Genomic DNA, 21,820 nt, shown 5'->3' on the forward strand with positions numbered 1-21,820 from the left:
CTTCTTCTGCAGATAGAGCTGAGTAAATAAAACGAGTCAATAAAATGTGAAGGCCAAAACCGCTTTTGTGGGGTACAAAATATTTGCATAATCACATTAATTACACCTTGTCTGTGAAGGTTCTCAGTCATCCAGGTCATCATAGTCAAAGGAGCTTGCAAAGAAAAGCGTCTGGACTTCTTTAAGTTGCTTGAAGACGTTTCACCTCTCATCCGAGAAGCTTCTTCAGTTCTAAGGTCAAATGGTGGAGAGTCCCAGATATACACCTAGTGGGAGTAACCCCCCACAGAGGGACAAAAGGACCCCCTGATGATCCTCTAATCGCCTGAGCCAAGGTGTGAAACTGGGTGTGGGTCCCAATCAGCCAGAGTTTCGGGTGTATTCATTGTGAAACCTGGCCCCACCTTATCATGCGAATTCCTGAGGTCAGATGGCCCAGGATGTGAGTGGGCGTTAACCTTCATTATCATAGACACAGGTGTAACTAATGCAAACAGTGCCTGCATTCCAGTGTCAGACTCCTATTGGCTTGCATATCTTACTGCCATTCAAATTAATACAGTGAATAGGGTTTATATAGGTATTTAAATATTTGAAACTCTGAACTCTTTGCGCATGCATCTTTATTGTATTTAAAGTTATCAGTCTGTCTTTATATCTGCTTTGACTGGTGATCATACACATGCAGTTTTTTATGTCCTGTTGATTGAAATCTATTAGCAAAATTAATTTAGATAATAGAATTAGGTCAGTAAGTGTTCGGACAATGACTCAATTTTTATATTTTTGCATTTCTACACTCTTCATTCTTCAATCTTTATTCAAGAGGTTTAAACAAATTATTGTCAATTATTACCCTTTCATGCATAGTGGTCACTACAGTGGACAGCTATTCAAAGGCTGTTTTCTTGTATTTGTGTCATTGTTGATGGTATACTTGCACATAAACCACTACGTTGAACACTGATGTGTCACTCCATACCCTGCCACCCACTGGTCATTTAATGTTACTATAGATGTTTGACGTGTTTCATTGCAATTTTTTATTGTTTTGTTTAATTGTTTTGTTTTAATTGTTATTCAACCCTGTCATGCATGAATTATGATAGCCTCAATCAGGATTTTTTTCCTCAAGTATTTTTATTCATCTTTTCATTCTCAAAGATGAATAGAAATACTTAAGAAAAAAATCCTGATTGAGATTGTCATAATTCATACATGAAAGGGTTAATTCTAAGGATTTTTAAATGCTGCATTTTTAAATACAGTCAATGAATTTCTTTTCTCTACAGCCCAAAGACATCATGAAATGCTGTTTCCTCCCTTGAGATGCTCTGCCAGGCCTTTATTTAAGTAACTTTCAGTTACTGCTTGTTTGTGGGTCTCTGTGCATTCAGCTTTGTCTTCAGTAAAGCATCCTCTGATGGGTTGGGATCAAATGACTAATTGACAAACAGACAAATATCCCATTTCTTTGCCTTGAAAAACCCTTGTGTCACTTTTTACAGTATGCTTTGGGTCATTGTTTGCACATATGAAGCACTGTTGGATCACTTTTGCAGTCTTGGTTGTATAAATCTGAGCAGAGAGAATAACCTTGTACACTTCAGAATTCACCTGCTGCCTCTATCTATGCCCATGCCATAAGATTTACATTATGAACTGTTTATCTCCTTTGCTGTATTCTCTGAATTTAATTTAATTTGGTATTAATTAGTTAATTTTATTTAGTTTCCCCCCACCCACATTAAAGTCTAGATTGTCTTACAAATGAAGAAACATTCTAATAATGACGACTGAAAATTGTGAAAAAGCCAGCACTTCAGGTTAGATTCATCTTCCAAGCAAACATGATAAAAATAATACTATTTTACGGCAAAATGGTGAGCGTGCAAGAAAAAGAGTCCACATGCTTGTATGTGAAAGAATTTAATAGCTGCTAAGCTTACAAGGCAAAGAAGTGGCCCGGAACAAAACCCTGAATCAAATGACTCCACGGGTGCTGTTTTGAGGTCGCTGATGTTGACCTCCGTTTTGAAGAGGGCCAAACAAAGTGTGACATATCTTTAAAGCTTCTCTGTGGCCCCGTAGCTGCACTGCAAACAGAGCACAGTGCAAAGATTAAAGCTCTTTGTTACCATGGAGATCAGGACTGAGGCCGACACTTGACAGGTGAATGGAAAGAGAGGAGAGGAGGGGTTAATTGACAATAGGGGGTGGGTTCAAATCTCACCCTTTACGCTCATTGGTCCGCTTTGCATCACGTTGCCTGTATGGAATGCAAACGAAAGAGTCGCTTCGGTCTACCCTCCCTAGGCCAGGTCTCCTTTGCCGCTGTTTCTTCTGCTGTTGCTGGAGTGCTCCGAGTCTGTTGGGCGCAGCGAGCCACCGTCCAGTGTAGAATATCAGGAGAAACACTGAGCGAGAGCAGTCAGAAGGAGAAGCGACGAAACAAGCTTTTCGGCAACGGTAAGGTCACGTATATTTGGCTTCTTGGCGCAGGATGTCACGGTTCGTACAAGGGTCACATACCTGTTTATATGTGCTTCGGAACGCGTGAGGTTAGTCGATAGCACAAGCAGACGTCTACACGGGCCCCAGAACAGCAGCAAGCGTTTTTCTAGCTGACTTGCTAACGTCGACGTTAGTTTAAGTGCTAAGTTTACTGTTCAAATCCTCATATAGGAACAAAATTGTGTTATTATTATGAATAACAACAATTCAGATGTAGCTAACGTTAGCTAGTTTTGTAATGGAATTCATTGCCAGCAGGAAAGGAGTAAAAATGCTTATGAATGAGACAGCGCATGAGCGAAACGTTTAAATGCAATGTTTTGGCCAATAATAACGCCTCCCTTTTTGTTTTTAATTGACAACAGTGTCTGTAGGGTGTAGCTTTGCTAATTTTGAAATGCTAGGCAAAGTTGGCCAAGTGGATACCAACAAGGAGCTGTGGCCCCTAAGGTCATGACATTTGGCATAAAGGAGGTAGTTATGTTGACAAGTGAAGGTCAACACAGCCGATGGCCCGGGCCCTTTAAAAAGCTGCATGGAACAGTCTGTCCATTTAAGGAAAATTAGCAGTGCTTTTAGGAGCAGAAATCTGTGAGGCAGAAAAACAGACTGCAATTACACTTAAAATTGGCTGAAACAAATGGAGTGTAAAATGACTAAGTATATAGAACAATAGTAGCAATGTAATATAATGATGCATCGTAGACTTATTTCAGCACTGGAACTGTATTCACCTTAAGCATATATGCATAAAAGGTTTAATCAACATCTCACCTATTTAACATATTTTCTTAATTTGTGTAATATAATACATGTATTTAAAAAAAACAGTTTTTCTTTCAAATATATTTGGATCTCAATATGAGTTCAGTGACCTTCAGATATAATTAAAGCAAAACACAAAAATCTGCATAGGTTGAGGAAATTTGGGGGGCAGTGGAACAGTACTTATGCACAGACTAACTGGTGTGTTTAGTCATAAAACCTCACATACAAAGGAGACCTGCACAGTAGCCACAGATAGAAAAAAGAGGAATGTAGCCATTTTTATGTCACCCACTGTTAATTAGTGCTAAGTAATAAGGTAATAAAATGTAACTTCACTCACCCAAACTAAAGCACAACCTCTTGGATGGTCTCTACTACACTACAAGCCATGATAATGAGGTCCACTTTAATGACTCTAAAGTAGTGGAGCTTGGTCTTTGACTTTCATGGGCTCCAGATGTGTGTGTTTGAACACCTGTCGGTTATTTTGGCCTTCCTCCTGAGTTGTAAGCCTCAGTTTAAAGTTAAACTGAGGCTAAAACCATCCACGCTATGAATGTGGTTTTAGTGCTATAAATTTGGCCATTTTAACATGGAAGTTTCTGGGAATTTTGGAGCCAGCCTCAAGTGGCATCTAGAGGAACTAGAGTTTTGTTTTTTCCTTTTTCTTGTTGGCTTCATTTTTCGCCTTGACGGTAGTCACACGAAGTGATGGAGAGCCTGTCACTATTGTGGCTGAAAGACCCTCTCCATCATGATCTGGACACCAGCTGCAGCCATTAATGGTTGTTTCACGGAGTTACCTAGATTACCTTTACAGTTTCTTCCAGATAGCTCTTGAACAAATGTTGGATTTCTTTTAAAGCCACAGTTATAATTTAAATTAAAATCAGATTAAGCAGAACAACTACAGGTCCAGGCTTGGTTTGGTTTCTATGTTTTATTAAAATCTTATTAATTTTCAAAGTTCAGCTTATTAATTTACAGAGGGTGTTGTGCTTTACTTGCCTTGTTATGGCCTTGGTTTGAAGGTTATTTTGTACCTGATTTGCATCCGTTTCCTGGAGCCAGTGAGTTGAGACGGCCACTTCAAAAGGTGCTGCAAGATGGTGCCGAATATCACTGTAAAAAAACTGTGAGGCGTCAAAATCTATAAGCGTTATCTATGCATTATCCACTTAAAAGCATGTCAAGCTGTTGTAGTAGAGGCTCCTTTAAAAACCTGAGACTAGTTAGCCAGCTGTGAAAAATCAAGCAGAGATAATTAGTTACCCTTCAATTCCTATAGACAGCACCTGATCTGATGCTGTTATTCAAATTAATTATGGGCTTTTATCAGGTATTTATGAAAAGGTTTATTTGTTTATTTCACAAGAGAGAGAGAAGCCACACTTTGTTCCTATGTTTTGTTTAGAGATGAGCTCATTTACATATTGCATACTGCTTTACATTTACTTGTGACTTGCAACTGCCTCTACCCTTCAGTACACAGTTTGTTCATTTTTATTATTATTATTTTTAAACTGCTTATTTATTTCAGGGTCACATAGTGGCTATAGCTGACACCGTATGAAAATGGACTTCTTCATTAAAGTAGATGACAATTCAGGTGAAATAATGCTATGACACACTGATGACCTTAAACTGCATCCCAGGGCCCATACATAGGTGTAAATTATTAGGTTGGCCTTTGGCTACATCCACATTAGTCCAGATAAATTTGAAAACGGCGTTTTCGTCTGAAAACGCTATGCGTCCACACTATCGTTTTCAGTCGTTTTCACATTGTTGTTCATCCCCATTTTAATGGCCGAAAATGCTTACGTTTCAGTACTGTGCATGTGTGAAAAGCAAGACGATTTGTCTTGCCTCATTTCTGTCTTCTGTTTATTTACTTTCTGGCTCTTTGAAAAGTTGCAGCAAAACGTCGAGGAAAAGCACCGAGTTTTTTAAATGGACTAACAATGAGGTGGAGTTGTTGCTGCAAGTAACATTAAACTACAAAGTTGCAAAAGCAAATGAGAATTAAAGAATTTGAAGAAAAGCTCTCTGGAGCATGTACATTTGATATTAATCTTTAACCCTTTAAGACCTACCATAGAACCAAGTCCGCCAGAGCTTATATTATATTTTTACATGTTGTAGTGCCATTTTTGGGAGCATTTCAAGTTGCTATACATCAATACAACCATTATAGCCCAGATTTTAATAATATGTCTGCATTAAGTGCATAGTAATTACATAAATTGCACAAAGTGCAATAAACTACAAAAAAAATTGAAAATCGTTTTTGCTTTTTTAACATATATTTCTAGTTAGAGAAATTTAAGAGGCTTATCCCTCAAAACTGTAAATGCAAAAAAGTTGCTGTCATATTCCCATATATCATTGTGATGTTGTTTATTCTATTACTCTTGTTCTCTTCTGCTTGTTTTCTTTTTTCTTTCTCAGCAGGTGATCCAGGTGATTGATATATGCATTTTTTTTTCTCTGCCCGTTCTGTTGGTTTTTGTTTTTTGCCCTTCTCCCCCGTCCCTCTTCTCAGCTGTTTCTCTTTCCCTCTTTCTTTCTCCCCTTCTTTCCCCCAGTCAAGTCTGTCCCGTATTCAGTAAGTGAAAATAAAATAAACAATAAAAGGTGAATCAAATGGACCATTACGGCAAGGCTGGGATGGTCAATTTGGTAAAGTAAATCCATTGGGCATCTTTCTTTGCCTTTAGACAACAATTCTGATGGCAAAAGAGCCAAACGGGACAGGCAAGAGGAAAAAAAAAAAAAAAAAAGGTTGCACAAAATAGTTTCCTACCACAGGAAATTTATTTTGAGTGTCTTCATAGTTTTATTTTTGAAATGCACCAATTTTTATATACTGCAGGAAAAACGAAAATAAATATTATAGTGCAAATTTGCAAAAAAGCAGCATATGCATCAAAATAAACTATTTCCAGTAGTGCAATATGAGTTCTAAGCATCCCAGAAATGACACAGAAAGTCATAAAGTCAAAGATAACTTTTAAAGACACCAGTATAGGCTCATGAGGCCCTGATGGTAAAAAACTACATTTCTGCGAAAATGACGTCACTTCCGGTTTCGGGCATGTAATGGTGGACATGCGAAAGTTCGCGCTGACGTCTATTCCAACGTAGGAAGTGTTATGAACAGCTGATCGGATCGGCAAAGCGTGTTTCTGGAATATTATGTTTTTGTTGCTGCAAGCGCTTTTTATGCAGTTTTTGCAAAGCTATATGTGGAAGGAAACTGTGACCTAGGACAAGCTGATGGCACAAGATGTAAGTACAACTCCTCCGGTTTCATATGCAAAAAAAATTATTGCGCTACCTTACGTGGTTGCAGAGCTACCGGGATTTAAAAATAGTTACGCAAAACAGAGCGCGCCCGCTCTGACCGGCTTTAAAGGGTTAATAGGGCTGTCAAAATTGAGCGCAAACAAAACAACTGCTGTATAATGCCCTCCGCTATCTTAGTTTAATTGGTCACATGACTGCACCACATGACTAAAATGTGTCATCATTTTCGAAAAGGCTCCAGGTTCGCTGTCCACACTGCGATGCGAAAACGGCGTTTTCAAATGTATCCGCTTTCAAAATGCTGCGTTTTCCTTGACCGAAAATGCCGTCTCAGTGTGGATGGAAGGCCAAAACGAAGAGAAAAAGATGCGTTTTCAAACGAACATGTATTAGTCTGGACATGGCCTGTGTGTCTACTTCAGTGTCTTTTAACATTATAAACATTGACTAAAGCTTTCTGTCAGAATGTCAACATGTGTTATGTTTTTCATAATTTTAAACCTGTTGAGTAACACATCTGTTATTTTGGGCACAAGATTTTGCTTCTGAAAGGTAGTAAATTAACACAGTTAAACTCTCTCGGCTACTTCAAAATGACAAAGTGGCTTCTCTGTTATCCTTTGGATAAGCTCTAATTTTTGTTGTCTCTCTGGTTCCCTGTTGGCATTGATATATATTTAAAGGACTTTAAAGGATTTAAAGGAAGCACTACATTTCTATTTGCCTCTGCCTTATACCTGACCCAGTTTTCTCTTTCTTTTTTTTTCTGCTGGCATGAAAGACTCCTGAGAGTGATGCCCGAGAGACTGCTTTGATAGAATAGTTGGGATTGAAAAGCGTTGATAATCTCCAAGCTTCACCAGAACTATTTAATGGTGATATTTATAGATCAGAGAAAGAATCTTTCATTTCTCTGTCGGCACCACTTCAGCCTCTCAGTCTATGTGTGCTTTTCTGCCTGCTTTTGCTGTGTTTATTTGGAGAGGCATTAATAGTCTGAGACATTTTTAGCATCTACTGGAGCATTTTTCACCTTACAGTCTTAGCCCTTACTAAATGAGCCAGGGTCCTCTCTGGAGAGTAAAGTCAAAGTGTTTTGTATCTTCGCAGCATGAGCCTACATATGCTGGAACTGCACACACTCTCAGCACACTTAACCTGGAAAGCAGCCAGAGTCTCTTTGTGCTGGTCTACTCAGCTGTGGAAGGCAAGTTCCACAGCTGAATCGGATTCAGATGGCTCAATTACGCTTCCATGGTAGGCCTTTCCTTGGGATCAGAGGGTATCGCTATCTTACACACTTTAGCGAGGGCAGTGGCCTGCTTGCTGTGTTTGGACAAGCCCATCAGCTATCATCAGGCTCAGGGGATTCTCCCAGCATCACCAGAGTTCTCCAAGGAAATGCTTTTTCAGAACAAATGATCTTGACTCTGACTTGAGGTTCATTCCACTGAAAGAACAATAAAATCTGAGACCCTCTATAATTGAGGTCCTGCGTGGTCAAATAGCATTGAAGAGAAAGTTCTTCAGGACCTAATGTTGAGGACCTCCCACACACGGTGATATGACCCTCAAAGGTTTACCCACAATGCACTCTTTGAAATCTTCTCCAATTGATCATAAGAAAACAAATACGAGATACAACTAATCACTATTTTTATCTGTTACACTGCATTGTAGACATTAAATTGGTGCAGTTCTACTATGATATTGATACTATGGTATATCATATGATATTAAACTTTATTTTTTCTACAAAGAGCTCGAATTCTGAACAAAAATTTAATTAGATTTGGGCTTTAGACTGTGACGTAATTTTTTTATTTTTTATTTTTTTTAAATCCGTAATTCTGATTGCTTAAATACTGGGGAAATACCAACTCACTCCATTTATGTTGAGCTTTTTTTTTGCAATTACTGACTGTCAAAGTTTGGCTTTGCTTAATTTAATACACTAAAATTGGGTGGGAGGTACTGATTGGAAGGGAATGACCCATTAAAAGTTTAAATAAATAGGCCCAACCCTCTAAAATGATATTTTAGTTTCTTATAGGTAGAGCAGGGCGATATGACCAAAAATATTTATCACGATATACATTTGAAAATTTGCGATAACGATATAACTGACGATATAATTGACACTAGACAAAATACTTTACAACTCCACAACTTTATTAGTGCAAAAAAACCCCATCAATGTATTTTCACTTAAACAAGCAGCTGTTTTTATGTGCATTAAAGTTATATAAAATTTAACAGTGCAAATGCAAATTCCTTGCTGACAGTTTAACCAAAAGGCATTTCCAGTGGAAATTGGCCGACATATCCTCAGCATAACCATGTATAATATCCACAAAACTTAAAAAGAGGTTATACACACACAATACGGTAATATTATGTTGAAGCACAGTACGTATCACTCCGCGAGGCTCCTGCCTACGATAGCCGTAATGCTCCGACAATCCATCAAGCGGTGCGGGCTTCGTAGCTTAGCAAAGTCGTACTGAAACATTTGACAGATTTTCGAGCGCCGTGTACCACATAAAATCGTTTCGAGGTCAGTAAACACAACCAGAATTCATACATAAGGCACACGGGATTATAAGGGGCACTGTCGATTTTCAGAAAAATCAAAGGATTGATTTTAAGTGTGCCGTATTTTCCAAAAAACACGGTAATAACGACGGCCCGCTAGCATGCTCTACCAAAAATAGTGCTTTGTTGTGTATCTGACGGACGAAAGCTAAACCAGTTCCACACCACTGAAGTTGCAGCATTTTTACAAACCAGTTCTGGTTCATCGTTTCATTAACGATCCGCTTTCCCCTTCTCATTCTGCGTCGCCGCCATGTGTGTATGTAAACCAGTGGTTCTTAACCTTGTTGGAGGTACCGAACCCCACCAGCTTCATATGCGCATTCACTGAACCCCTCTTTAGTGAAAAATAAAATGTGATTTTTTTTTACTGGTGCACAAAATGAGCCATGCATGTCATGGCGGAGGCTCTGCCGAACCCCTGAGACCGAGCTCACCAGAACCCCTAGGGTTGATCGAACCCAGGTTAAGAACCACTGATGTAAACAAAGACACTGCGCATGTGAGTTTTACACATATTCTATCACGATATTTCATTTTCTTATCGTTGCCCAACATTATACCGGTATTACTGTGAAAGGTATGATATCGCCCAGCCCTACTTAGAGGTAAGGTCTTTGTGCAGAGGTTCTATTGTAAGAGGCAATCTCGTACTTAACAAATGAAGCATTTAGGTGTGAGTAATAAAGACAGTGGGTCCCCATCCTAAGTTGGTCTTTTTGAACTTTGTTAGTTACTTTGACTTTAGTCAGAGCTGTTCGGCTAACTAGAGAGAATTAGTTTTGTCAATTTATGAAGTCTAAAGAAAAGCTTTTGAGACCTAACCAGTGTGTCAAAGGTAGCTCTGTTTATCTTTTTACAAGCAAAAATGATCACTGATAAAAAATGAACTGATAAAATCCTATCAATACCTTTTGAATAGTTAAACTAACACCAGTTATCCGTTTATCATTATATTGAATTTATTCCTATGTTTTAGGTTTGTCCGTCTTTATTTCTTTTCATTACCATAATAAATTTTGAGTGCCTTAAATCTTTTGCCACATTTGAAATTTTGCAAAAAAATTCCTTAGAACAAAATGGAATGCCCTACTTCAAATGATTCATTAAATGTTTGTGAGATAGATGTCAACAAAATAGCCCCGGCAAACTCATGTTCATTTTGTCAGTCTGACTCATACCAATTTAATTTAATAATATCTTGCCTTTTTTGCCATCTGGCATCTTTAAATATCTTCATTATCCTCATCCTCAAATAATGTAGTTTGCCAACTTTAGGGAAGTTAAATAAAAGCAATTATTTCAATCTTATTTAACCTAGACTTTTACCATCATAGCTCTTGTTAGGGTCTATTAGGCCCCTGGCTGAACCACCTTTTATACCTCCTTGCATCGTAATCACTTTGTTTTTGATAGCAGTTTTGGAGACTGAGCTTTAGGATGTTGAGTTTTATCATCAAAGAGCTGATATCTCACTGAGCCACACTATTGGTCTTTCCTTCCTGTTTTTAACCCCCCAACCCCCCTGCCACAGCTCTGTTAGCCAAGTGTGAGATTTCAGGCTTGCACTTCTGGATGCACTGCCAGCTAATCTATATGCTAATGAGAAGATGATAATCAATGAGGTTCACGCATGGTTGGCCCCAATCAATACTATGTTGCACCAGCAAACGACTCAAATAGCCACATTTCATACCGCCAGACAGTTGGGTGGCGTGTTAATGTTGTGGGGTAGAGCATAAGTATGCCATTATCCTTTGGTTTTTATCTTCCCAATTCCATGTAAATGAATTCTGTTGTCATTAAAGAGGAGTTTAAATTCAACTCTAAAGCTATCTCATTTCATTTTTATGAGGGGTTTTGCTGGTTTTCCTCTTTTGTTATTTTGTTTCTAAGCTTGATGTCCATACAGAAATCTTTGGCACCAATTATTCAAAGCCTTCGGTAATAAATCACTCTAGTCTAGTGTGTACACTGTTATTTTTTTTTAAAAACTGTCAAGACATGCTGCAGATGAATAGTGTCACAAAAAAGTTGCAAAGGTTGAGAATAACAGTTAAATAGTTTGAGAGCTCATGTCAGCAGAGATAAAGCAGTACCATGTCATGACTTAAGATGATACTAGTCTCAGTTTCACGACTAATAATGAAACAATTTTGTGGATCAAAAATCTGTTTTGTTTTCTTAAAAACAAACAAACAAACAAAAAAAACCCTCTCGCCCCTGTGGGATCTGGGAGCTTGAGGGTCCTGCGCAGTGTCTTAGGCTACGTCCACACTAGCCCAGATAAATTTGAAAACTGCATTTTCGTCTGAAAACGCTCCGCGTCCACACTATCGTTTTCAGTCATTTTCACAGAGTTGTGCGTCCACATTAAAACAGCCAAAAATGCTTACGTTCCAGTACTGCGCATGTGTGAAACACAAGACGAATCGACCTGCCTCATTTCTGTCTGCTGTGTATTTACTTTCCGGCTCTTTCAAACATTGCAGCGAAATGTCGAGGAAAAGCACAAAGTTTTTTAAATGGACTAACAATGAGGTGGAGTTGTTGCTGCGAGTAACATAAAAGTACAAAGTTGCAAAAGCAAGTGAGAATTAAAGAATTTGAAGAAAAGCTCTCTGGAGCATGTACATTTGATATTAATCTTTAATAGGGCTGTCATAATTGAGTGCAAGCAAAACAACTGCTGTATAATGCCCTCCGCTATCTTAGTTTAATTGGTCACATGACTGCACCACATGACTAAAATGTGTCAACGTTTTCGAAAAGGCTCCAGGTTCGCTGTCCACACTGCGATGCAAAAACAGCGTTTTCACATGTATCCGCTTTGGAGAGCGTATTCAAAACGCGTTGTTCTTGACTGAAAATGCCGTCTCAGTGTGGATGGAGGGCCAAAACGGAGAGAAAAAGATGCGTTTTCAAACGAAAACGTGTTAGTCTGGACATGGCCTTAGCTGTTCCTAGGACTGCGCTCTTCTGGACAGAGATCTCAGATGTTTTTCCTGGGATCTGCTGGAGCCACTCACCTAGCTTGGGAGTCACTGCACTTAGTGCTCTAATTACCACTGGGACCACTGTTTCCTTCACCCTCCACATCTTCTCAAGCTCTTCTCTGAGCCCTTGGTACTAATTCTAGCTTCTTGTGTTTCTTCTTCCTGATGTTGCTCTCATTTAGTATTGCTACATATATCACTACGGCCGTCTTCTTCTGCTTCTCTACCACCACTATGTCCGGTTGGTTAGCCACCACCATTTTGTCCGTCTGTATCTGGAAGCCACACAGGATCTTAGCTCGGCCATTCTCCACCACCCTTGGTGACGTCTCCCAGCCTTGTTCCTGCTTGTTCCTGTGCTGCCATGATTAGTGCCTCTGTGTTGTCTTTCAGTCCAACTTTGTCCAGCCACTGGTAGGACGTCTGGATGTCAGCCACTTCCTCTATCTGCCGGTGGTACATACCGTGCAGGGGTCTATCCTTCCATGATTATTCCTCCTCTTTCTCGGGTTTCTGCTGCCTGAGGTATTCACTGAGCACGTGGTGGGTTGGGGCCATCTTCATTCGCTGATGTTTGTTGTCTCATCCTGGACTGTGATGATATCCAGTGTTGGTGATGATATCTCCCCCCGACTGTCGTCCTGGTTCCCCCTTCGTAGCATGTGTGTTGTTGAGAGCAGTCCTTCTTCACAATGTTTGAACACTGAGCTGCTAGTTTCGCCATCAGTGTGGATGTTGGGTATCGAAGATTCCATAGGTCCCTCATCCTATTCATGTAACCCCTTCGTTGTTCAGCCTGTGACTCACTGTTCCTGTCCTTAGCTGAATGCTAAGGAAAATGGGCCCATTGCAACTGCAGGTTATTTGTGGAAATTGTGCTGCAGACTTGAAGTGAAAACTGAAATACTGAAAAAGGAATGAAGCCTTCGGTTTTCCACTCTTCGGGTCTAGACTAAGCAAAAGAGAAGAAAAAGCATTTCAGGGTTATTTTTATGAAATTCCTCATTATCTTGGATTTTCAGCTATTTGGAAATAATTTGGGTGATATGGGGAGGTTAGGGTCTAAGCATCCTAAAAAAAAAAAAAATTTCAGTATTCAGGAAGCATCAGAGGGGGAGGGGAGAGTAAAATCATTACCATCATCTTCATTAAAGAGGATCCTGTTGTCCAATCAGGATGCGGCTCTGCATGGGGATTCCATAAGCGCCCGTTGGCTGTCGCTAGGATACCACATAATTAGGAGGCAGGCTGTGGCCTGGTTGGTGGACTTGGGTGTTGATGCTGGGACGACGAGCTTGCTGTGTGTTGGGGGTAGACAAGAGGGGCAGGGGGTTTGGAGGCTGCACAGAAACACCCTTGCACGCGCTCATTTATTCACTCAGTCAGCCAGGCAGCCAGCCACTCACTTAGGCAGACAAAGAGGAAAGAGGAGCAACATCCTGCAGGAGGACAGCACACTCCCCGGGGGATGGGGCATCATACCCCTGCATCGCGTTGGGGGTGTCGGAGGAGGTAGGAACACCAGGGTTAGGGGGCTTTGTCTCAGAAGCAGAGTATCCCTCTTCACACACAGATACACGCACACACGCGTGTGCACACACACACACACACACAGAAATTTATATATAAAAATACACACAGGCACACATTTCTCTGTGGATCTTTTAGCTATTAAAGCTATTATCACACATCAATCGATTAGTGGAGCTGACAAATGCATTCTCATAGTATTTTTTTAATGTGGGTCATCAGAGTTGTATGGGCACTGATGGAGGTTTCTGCACTTCCTTACTGTGATGTAAGCTCTGTAGAGACAGCCAGTCTGTCTGACAGTCTCTTAACAGCTCTCATCGTCCTGCTGGATATGCGAAACGGATCACACGCAAAGCTGACTGTCAGTTCTTGTGGTCTTGTAATGCTAGCATGAGGGGATCAATATGCTCCAACAGCACTTAAATTACATTGTTATGGCATTGACTGGCTCTTTGCACTGTGTTTCATGCTGCTGGTGCTGCTTTGATGTTGTCTTAAAAAAGCTGAATAGCACTTTTCATGGGTGCAAGGGGTCCTCCATGAAACCCAATTCAAAGCCAGATTTGTGGATGTAACAATGTAAAAGTGGTACTTGGATGGGGCTGAGCAAGGGGTGATCTACATGGCACTGTCTACTGATTGATGGGTGACTCCTCTCAAAGGGACATGGGTTGCAGGGATCATTACCAGAGGGGATTCCCTCCCCTCTCCCCACATGGGGAGGCAATATGAAGCACACTGTGGGATGTAGGCTAATGATGGCATACAGACAAGCAGGCTTTGGCAGCAGTGGTGCTTTGTTTACAACCTGGACCTAGCACTGCCTGACTGCATTTCAGTTTTTCAGCCACAAATATGAAAACATCAAGTTTTCAATCAGTCACTGGCATCGCTGAATGGAAAATAAGGGTCTTTTTAATTTAGAAGGTCTTGGAATATGTATTTTATATTTTTCCATTTTTCATCCAGTTTAAATTAGGATCTAGTTCTTTGCTTTAATGGTGTTAGATATGTCAGGTTAATATGTAAAAGCATTTTTAATTGATGCTTGTACTGCCCTAATTTGACTGTTTGCTGCCTTTCTTGTTATGCAACCTAAGGTTTCAATTAAAGCATTTAAGCTGTTTAAACAGATGTTAAAAAAATGTCTTTTAACTCACTCACTGGTTTGCTCAAATATTTTGTATCCTTTTGTGAGCTGTTCTGCGTTTGCCATTTTAAGGAATAGCATGTGGTTTAGTGAGATGGCAGATTGTTTCCAAGTCTCCTTTGTAGCCTAAATGGGCTGTAGAGCTTTGCTTTGGCTCCTAATCTGCTCGAAAGAATGAGTATGTGGAGGAAATGGCTTAAGAATTGCAGCATGGCGGCAGCATTGCTCCTTATTTAATTACTTCCATTACACACTTGTCCCACTCCTGCCCATTTAAAATCCTGAACCTGTTCACTCAACCTTCACCTCTCACTTGCTCCTTTTTCCTTGTAGCTGCGGTGACTTAATGTGAACCTGTATAACCTGAAGGCTAGAAATTCCTCCCTCCCTTTCCCCCCCTTTTCTAACTCATACAGTGATTGTTATTCTTTCTGATCCCCCCCCATCAAACATGCTCATTAATCCCATTCTTGACACTAGTCAGAATCTTAATGAGTTCAGATTCTTTTCTTGCTCTGAGAGCTTTTTTTTTTTTTTTTTTACTTCTTTTTCTTTTCTTTTTTTAATTAACTGCTGGACTTTGTTTAAACAAAAGAATCTTTGACTTTTTTCCAAAGATCGCTTATTTTCCACCAAGGAAGGATGCTTGATCTCCTTCCATCATCTTCACTTTTTATCAGCTGCCATGCTGAAATCTTCTCCACCTTGTCTACCCGGAGAGCTCTGAACCTTTTTCGTTCTGTACTAATGGATAGCAAAGCACCAAGGGACCAAACCTAAAAAGGCTTTTATGGAAGGACCCTAAATCATTCCTCCTTATTCTTGTGACTGACTGAATGGAATGGATTCATTTTTTTATTTAATTTTTTAAAATCTTATTCACTCAACACTCTTGGACTGAGTGTTGACTTAATTTAGGCTTGTAGTGTCTGCTTACCCCTTATATTTATGCTAAATTCAGTGGAGTTCACTGGATTCCTGAAATACAATTTTTATATGTATTTTTAATGAAAACAGGGGTATCATTTATTTTCCAGCTCGTGTTTGTATCCTGCATATTCATTTCGTGCAGTTGGACAGCATATCCGTCTTTGAGAACAGACAGCAGAGGTGTGACTTAAGCAAAATGACAAGAGATATCCTTATCTTTGTTTTGTAACTTGTACTGACTTTATATAACTTTAGCTTGGCTCAGTTTATTGAATACATAAATACAAAGTAAACAATGAGATCAAAAATCCCTTCTTTGAACAGTAAAAGCAAAGGGAGTATAAACTGTTTGAAACTTAATAAAGAGAATTGCATAGGGGCTCTTACATAACCCAGCAGCAACAAAATGAAAGCGGCTCCCCAAAAAGATGGTATGTCTTGTTTTGTATGAGAGAGAATGCTTAGTATCAGAACATATATGTATATTTTGTGTAGTTTGTCAAACTGGGGGCTGGACAGTCATGGCAACAGGGATGTGGGTGTCAAATTAAGTCGGGGTAAAAAAAAAAAAGTTAATGATTGGCTGCAGAGTTCGACATGATCTCTTTCAGGGTTTCTGCAGTGAGAGATTATTCAGGTAGTTGCTGTAGTAAAAGATTGCAGTGACCTACAGCTTACACTGGGCTGGTTTGCAGCTGGGTGCGAAGGATAAACTGAGCACTGAAATGCTCACTGAGCTGGGGGGAAAAAAGTGAAACTGGTAATTCACTGGTCGATCTGCATTCCTAACCTCACCTATGGACACGAGCTCTGAGTCTTGTCTGAAAAAATAAAATCACAGATACCAAAATGGCAGAAGAGTTTCTTTCAAAGCATAATGATTTGGTAGGGGCTCGAAGTAAAACGACTACGCTTTCATACAAGGTGATTCAGGCATCTGACTAGTGTGTTTTCTGGACTCCTCCTGGGTGAGGTGTTTTGAGCCATGGGAATGGCTCAGTGTATCACAAGAGCTGGAGGTAGCAGGGGAGAGGGAGGTCTAAAGGTATTGGTTTAGACCCTGATCAGGAGCAGAAGATGGATAGGTGTGATAAAGATTAGTTTCAACTGTAAAAGTTATAAGTAAAACAGTGATTTTATAGTTATGTAGTAAATGTTTTTTGAAGTCAAGTACTAATTTGAGCAAGCTGAGACTTTGAGATAATTTTTCTTTACATTAATATAAAATCCACAAAACCTGGACCTGGTGAAATTTTCATAACCAGAGTTCAGAGTTTTTATTCAGAAGAGATTTTACTTAATTTGAGTTCCTTTTTTGGGCCCTTTGATCATTTATGAGTCTAATTTGCCTTTTGTTTTGGTGGCAGGGTGATGCACTAATTAGTACTTACTTATTTTTCATACTTTAAAGGGATTGTGGCACATGTGTCATACTGAAGACGTAGGGGTTCAGTCCAGTCCTTCGCAAGTTTTAATCCAGCCTGCCAATCAGTTTAGTCTTTGAAAAACTTCGTAGTCATTTGTAAGTTTTCATGTGAATCTCCTTTTTCATCCTAGAACCCTGTGGAGTTCATGTAGTTTAAAATTTTCAAAGATCTTTAAGTTTGACTTTTTTTCTTTGAAATTCCCCACATGTACTGAGTTTCCAGGTTCATGCTTTTAAGAATTTTTAGATTGATTATTTTACCTTGAGATATTTGTGCTTGACTAAATGATATGACATAGTTAGGGATCTTTGGACAAGTTGTTGTTAAGAATATCTGGTATATGTAACCATAATAAGCCGTAAACTGTATATGGCCTTGGATGTGACCAACCGTGGTAAAATTAATTTTGTTGCCCTTGACCTATAGTGCAACATAAGACTAAAACAGTTTGGGTATAACTTTGATGCGGTAGATGTGTCACAGGCCTTACATTTACCTGGTGTTGAGTGGTTTATTGACAACCATGTTCAGGTGCATCTTGTTTCGACTACTATGTCTCCATTCAGTTGTATGTAAACATAGAAACCTAAAGCATTTTTGCAATCCATGAGCCAAAACTCTGGGTTAATAATTATTGAGTTGGTTGTCTAAAAAAATTACTAATTCCAACTTCTGTATCAGTGGCAGAAACAAGCTTCCATACATTCATCAGGTTTTTTGCTTCTTTCTTGAAGGCACAGGAGAGCCATTCAGAAGAGCCGGGGGTCAAAGGTGAAAAGAGCAGAGGGCACCATGGAGAGTGAGCCAGGGGCCCCTGCTTCCACTGCCAGCAGTACCGGGACCACCGCAGCCACCACCACGTCCACCACCATTTCCTCCAGCACCACTGCTGTCAGCAGTAATAGTACCTCTAATACTACTACGACTACTACTAGTTCTACTACTTCCACTAGCATTAGTAATAGTAGTAGCAGCAGCAGTAGTAGTGGTAGTAGTAGTAGTAGTACTAACACTAGCAGTACTTCCAGCAGTAGTACTACAGCTGGAAGACCGGCAGTGCCTCAGATATCGGTTTACAGTGGAATACCTGACCGTACAGTACAGGTGAGTGTTTTAGTTCTGTAATAAATCTGCTGATAGCTTAAGTTGAGGTATTCTGTGTAACATCCTGACACTCTTTGCTCTACTGCCCTCTGTTGGTGTTTAAAAGTGACATACAAGCTTCTAAAATTGTTTTTGATGTAGCATCGTTTTTTACAAAGGGAATTGATGAAAAAGGGAATTTGTCTTCCCAGTAAAGGATCTCAAATATGTGGTAATGTTGGAGCATGTCTCCAATTTGGAGACAGGAAAGAATGTTTTCTGTGCTGTCTCCAATTTGGAGACAGGAAAGAATGTTTTCTGTGCTTTAGTGCTTTTGACCCCTTGCCCTCGGGGTAAGCCTCTACACAGGCTTAGCCTCCCTCAGAATTAGGTCCACTCAACTTTGAGTGCTGATGGTTTGACAGCAGGGTTTTTGTTAGATTGAGTCCTTCTTTTCACCCCCTCAGCATGCTGACAATCACAAGGCAATCACTATTGTCACTGAGCAGCACTGTGAGCATAAAGGACTGCTGGAAATCAGTTCATGCATGTATTTCATCTTTGCTACTTGTGCCCGTCAGCGACACGTTGTGGGTCCGGATGCTTCTGTGACACTGTTGACTGCAGGTCAAAATCCTTGGAAACATGGCATAGGGCACTTGGAGAGGTGGTTTCCCAGTAGTAGGGGTTTAACTTTCTTAGAGTTGTGTCTGGCACAGTGTGAAACCTTTCTGTCCCACATTTAGGGAAAAAGAATTGTTTGTGTGTTTGCAGTAATTGGAGGTTTTGAAACCCTGACTTCTGTCTCCCGATTAGTCTGTTAAATAGGCAGTGATGCAATCAGTTCAGATTCAACACATTTTGATTGTACCACATTTAGGATTCGATAAAGATATTGCATACTAATGACTATTGCTTAATGAAGAAAAATCAGCAGTTTGGTCTGTAAAGCATTTTGAAATACAATCAGGACAAGATTTATAAGCTCAAGTGATAAAATAATTATAAATCTAAAACTTTGTAAAGTTTGTAAAATGTTAAATTCATAATAACCATGCAATCAAACTGACATTTCTTGATGTTGTTTACTGTTATCACACAATTTTCTTTTCATTTTTCCCACCAGATAATCTGCATGAGCAAAGATCCTAGTAAATAAAACTGCATTAAATATGGGGATGTATTAGCAACTGTTACTGGTATCAGAGTTTTTGGGTTGCCTGCTTTTTTTTTGTATGCCTTTGGCATGGTTCTAGCACCGCTGTATGTTTGTAAAAGAGCAAATCATTTCAAAAAACCACAGGTAAGGCTGTACAAAGAACAGAACTGTTTTTAGTATAGGTGTGATGTTGGTGGCTTTAAGCATTTGTATAATAGAAGAATGTGGAGAGTGTGGAGGTGGGTGATACAACCTCAGATTATATCACAATATTTCAATGAAATCTGCAACAATATTTCTGAAAATACAGAAAGTGTTTTATTTGTGAATGAAGTGGTGCCAGCAATAGCAGCATTATGGTGCAACAAGTCACACAGGTATTGTTTTCCAAGGAAATTTTAAGTAAGTCTAAAATAAGTGTTTAATACTTGCGCAATAACTAAAGTAACCTTGTAACTCTTCAGAAACCTGCACAACATTGTCATACAATAGAACTGAAGCTGCATGGTTATACTTAGGGTGTGTTTTTGGTGAAACAGGTTTGCCTTTTCCATGTTCAGCAGGGGCGGTTTTCTTGCATATTTTGGAAAGCATTGTTATGTTGGAGGATGATGAAGTAGCTCCCTTTTAACAAATCATCACTGTAGGCGGACACATGGCTGTGGCTGTCATATATATCTGGGCTTGTCTACTTGTTGTGCCATTAGATAATGTAAACACATGGCATTGCTATAGAAATACAATTATAAAACCCATTTTCTTTTCTTTTTATTTATCATGTAAAAATTTGTACTGAGATTACCCACATGGTAGAGGCACAGAGGCTTTGGTTTGCTTTGTTGACATATCATGAAGAATTGATGTTGTTTTGAGGTGACTGAATCTGTGATTCTTTGGATTTTATGAAAGTTTAGTTCAGATGTAAAAATCAAATGTTTCTTTTAAACTGGCCATTTTTTTGCACCTGTTTTTATTTGCAGGTATTCCAGCAGGCATTGCATAGACAGCCCAACACAGCAGCACAGTACTTGCAGCAGATGTATGCAGCTCAGCAGCAGCATCTGATGCTGCAAACTGCAGCCCTCCAGCAGCAGCACAGCCTCAGCCTGGCTGCTGTACAGCAGGTCAGCAAGCAGGCATCACAAATAATTCATTCTCTCAGTTTAGAGATGATGATTGCAGTTATTGTTGACCTGCTGCAAGACATGTTTCAGAAATTGTGCATCACTCACCCTGTCCTTCTTCCTCTCTCTACCTTTGTGATAGGCCAGTATCGCGGCTGGCCGGCAAAGCTCTTCACAAAATGGCACTTCATCTCAGCAAACAGGATCTACTCAGGCTACAGTAAGTGCAGTTTGGAGTGCTGCCTTCCTAAAAGCCTCTTTAAGTTATCTTTGTCCAGTTGGATTATCATCGAGCCAAGTTGATTTTTAGCAGCAGGATGCTAGCAGCTTGGTTGCTCCTTCTGTTTTACCTTTAAAAAGATTCAAGTTTCTTTTTGATTTTGTACGTATTTAGCTGTAAGAAATATTAGCAGAATGAACACATTTTAACTATTGAATTTGATGCTGTCGAATTTAATAGTTGGGGATATGATGCTTTTGTCTCAGAACTCCCCACATCTATTCAGGACTCGTACGTATAACCTAATAATCCTGATTATCTCTCCCCATAGATCAACCTGACCACGTCTCCAGCGGCAGCTCAGCTGATCAGCCGAGCTCAGAATATTAGCTCAACCCCCACCACTATTTCCCAGCAGGCTGTTCTGCTGGGCAGCCCATCGAGCCCCACTCTTACACCCACCCAAGCACAGATGTACCTGCGTGCACAGATGGTAAGACTACAGAGAAAAGAAATGGCCACAGGCACATTTACATGATGATCCTCCACTTTATGCATAAACACTAGCACACTCGTATTGCTTGATTTAAATAGGCACAACTCTGTTCTTTGGAGACCCTGTGTATGTGTTTATGCCATTCAGATTTCTTTATTGTCATGCAGTCAATACATCACAGATGCATTACTGAACAAAATTGCATGCACAGAGAGAAACTCGCAATAAAAACAGGGCTGAGTTAAAAAAGAATAAATGAAGGCTTTATTGCACATGTATAGAACATTACATACATACATAAATAAATAAATAAAATATACAAAATACATATTGTGTTTGTAAGTAATTCCACTGTAAATGACGTGTTTTGTTGTCATCTTGCAGTAGAGTAGGTGGTCAGGATAATGCGTTTGCCTACAGAGAGCTCTTTGCAAACATGGAAGTCGATGTCTTTAATGCTCAGAAAACATTTTTTGGTTTGTGTGTGTGTGTGTGTGTGTGTGTGTGTGTGTGTGT

General features: G+C 39.7%; 1 protein-coding gene across 2 annotated transcripts in view; it reads left to right on the forward strand.

Annotated features, from left to right (window-relative positions):
* Positions 1–2,305: 2,305 nt before the first annotated feature.
* phc2b (polyhomeotic homolog 2b (Drosophila)) overlaps positions 2,306–21,820 on the forward strand; it is a 42,231-nt gene continuing 22,716 nt past the window's right edge. The window contains exons 1-5 of one of the 2 annotated variants that reach the window (XM_005917930.3): positions 2,306–2,469; positions 17,957–18,326; positions 20,445–20,588; positions 20,731–20,808; positions 21,140–21,301. In XM_005917930.3, coding sequence (XP_005917992.1) covers positions 18,015–18,326; positions 20,445–20,588; positions 20,731–20,808; positions 21,140–21,301 — 696 coding nt within the window. In that variant the 5' untranslated portion in view covers positions 2,306–2,469; positions 17,957–18,014. Of the gene's footprint in view, positions 2,470–12,257; positions 13,695–17,956; positions 18,327–20,444; positions 20,589–20,730; positions 20,809–21,139; positions 21,302–21,820 lie in introns of those variants that run through there. The other variant, XM_005917929.3, reaches the window with a different exon arrangement.

This window comes from Haplochromis burtoni, unplaced genomic scaffold (assembly GCF_018398535.1).
Source record: "Haplochromis burtoni strain Fernald_Lab_line unplaced genomic scaffold, NCSU_Asbu1 Contig_26, whole genome shotgun sequence".
Classification (NCBI taxonomy): Eukaryota; Metazoa; Chordata; class Actinopteri; order Cichliformes; family Cichlidae; genus Haplochromis; species Haplochromis burtoni.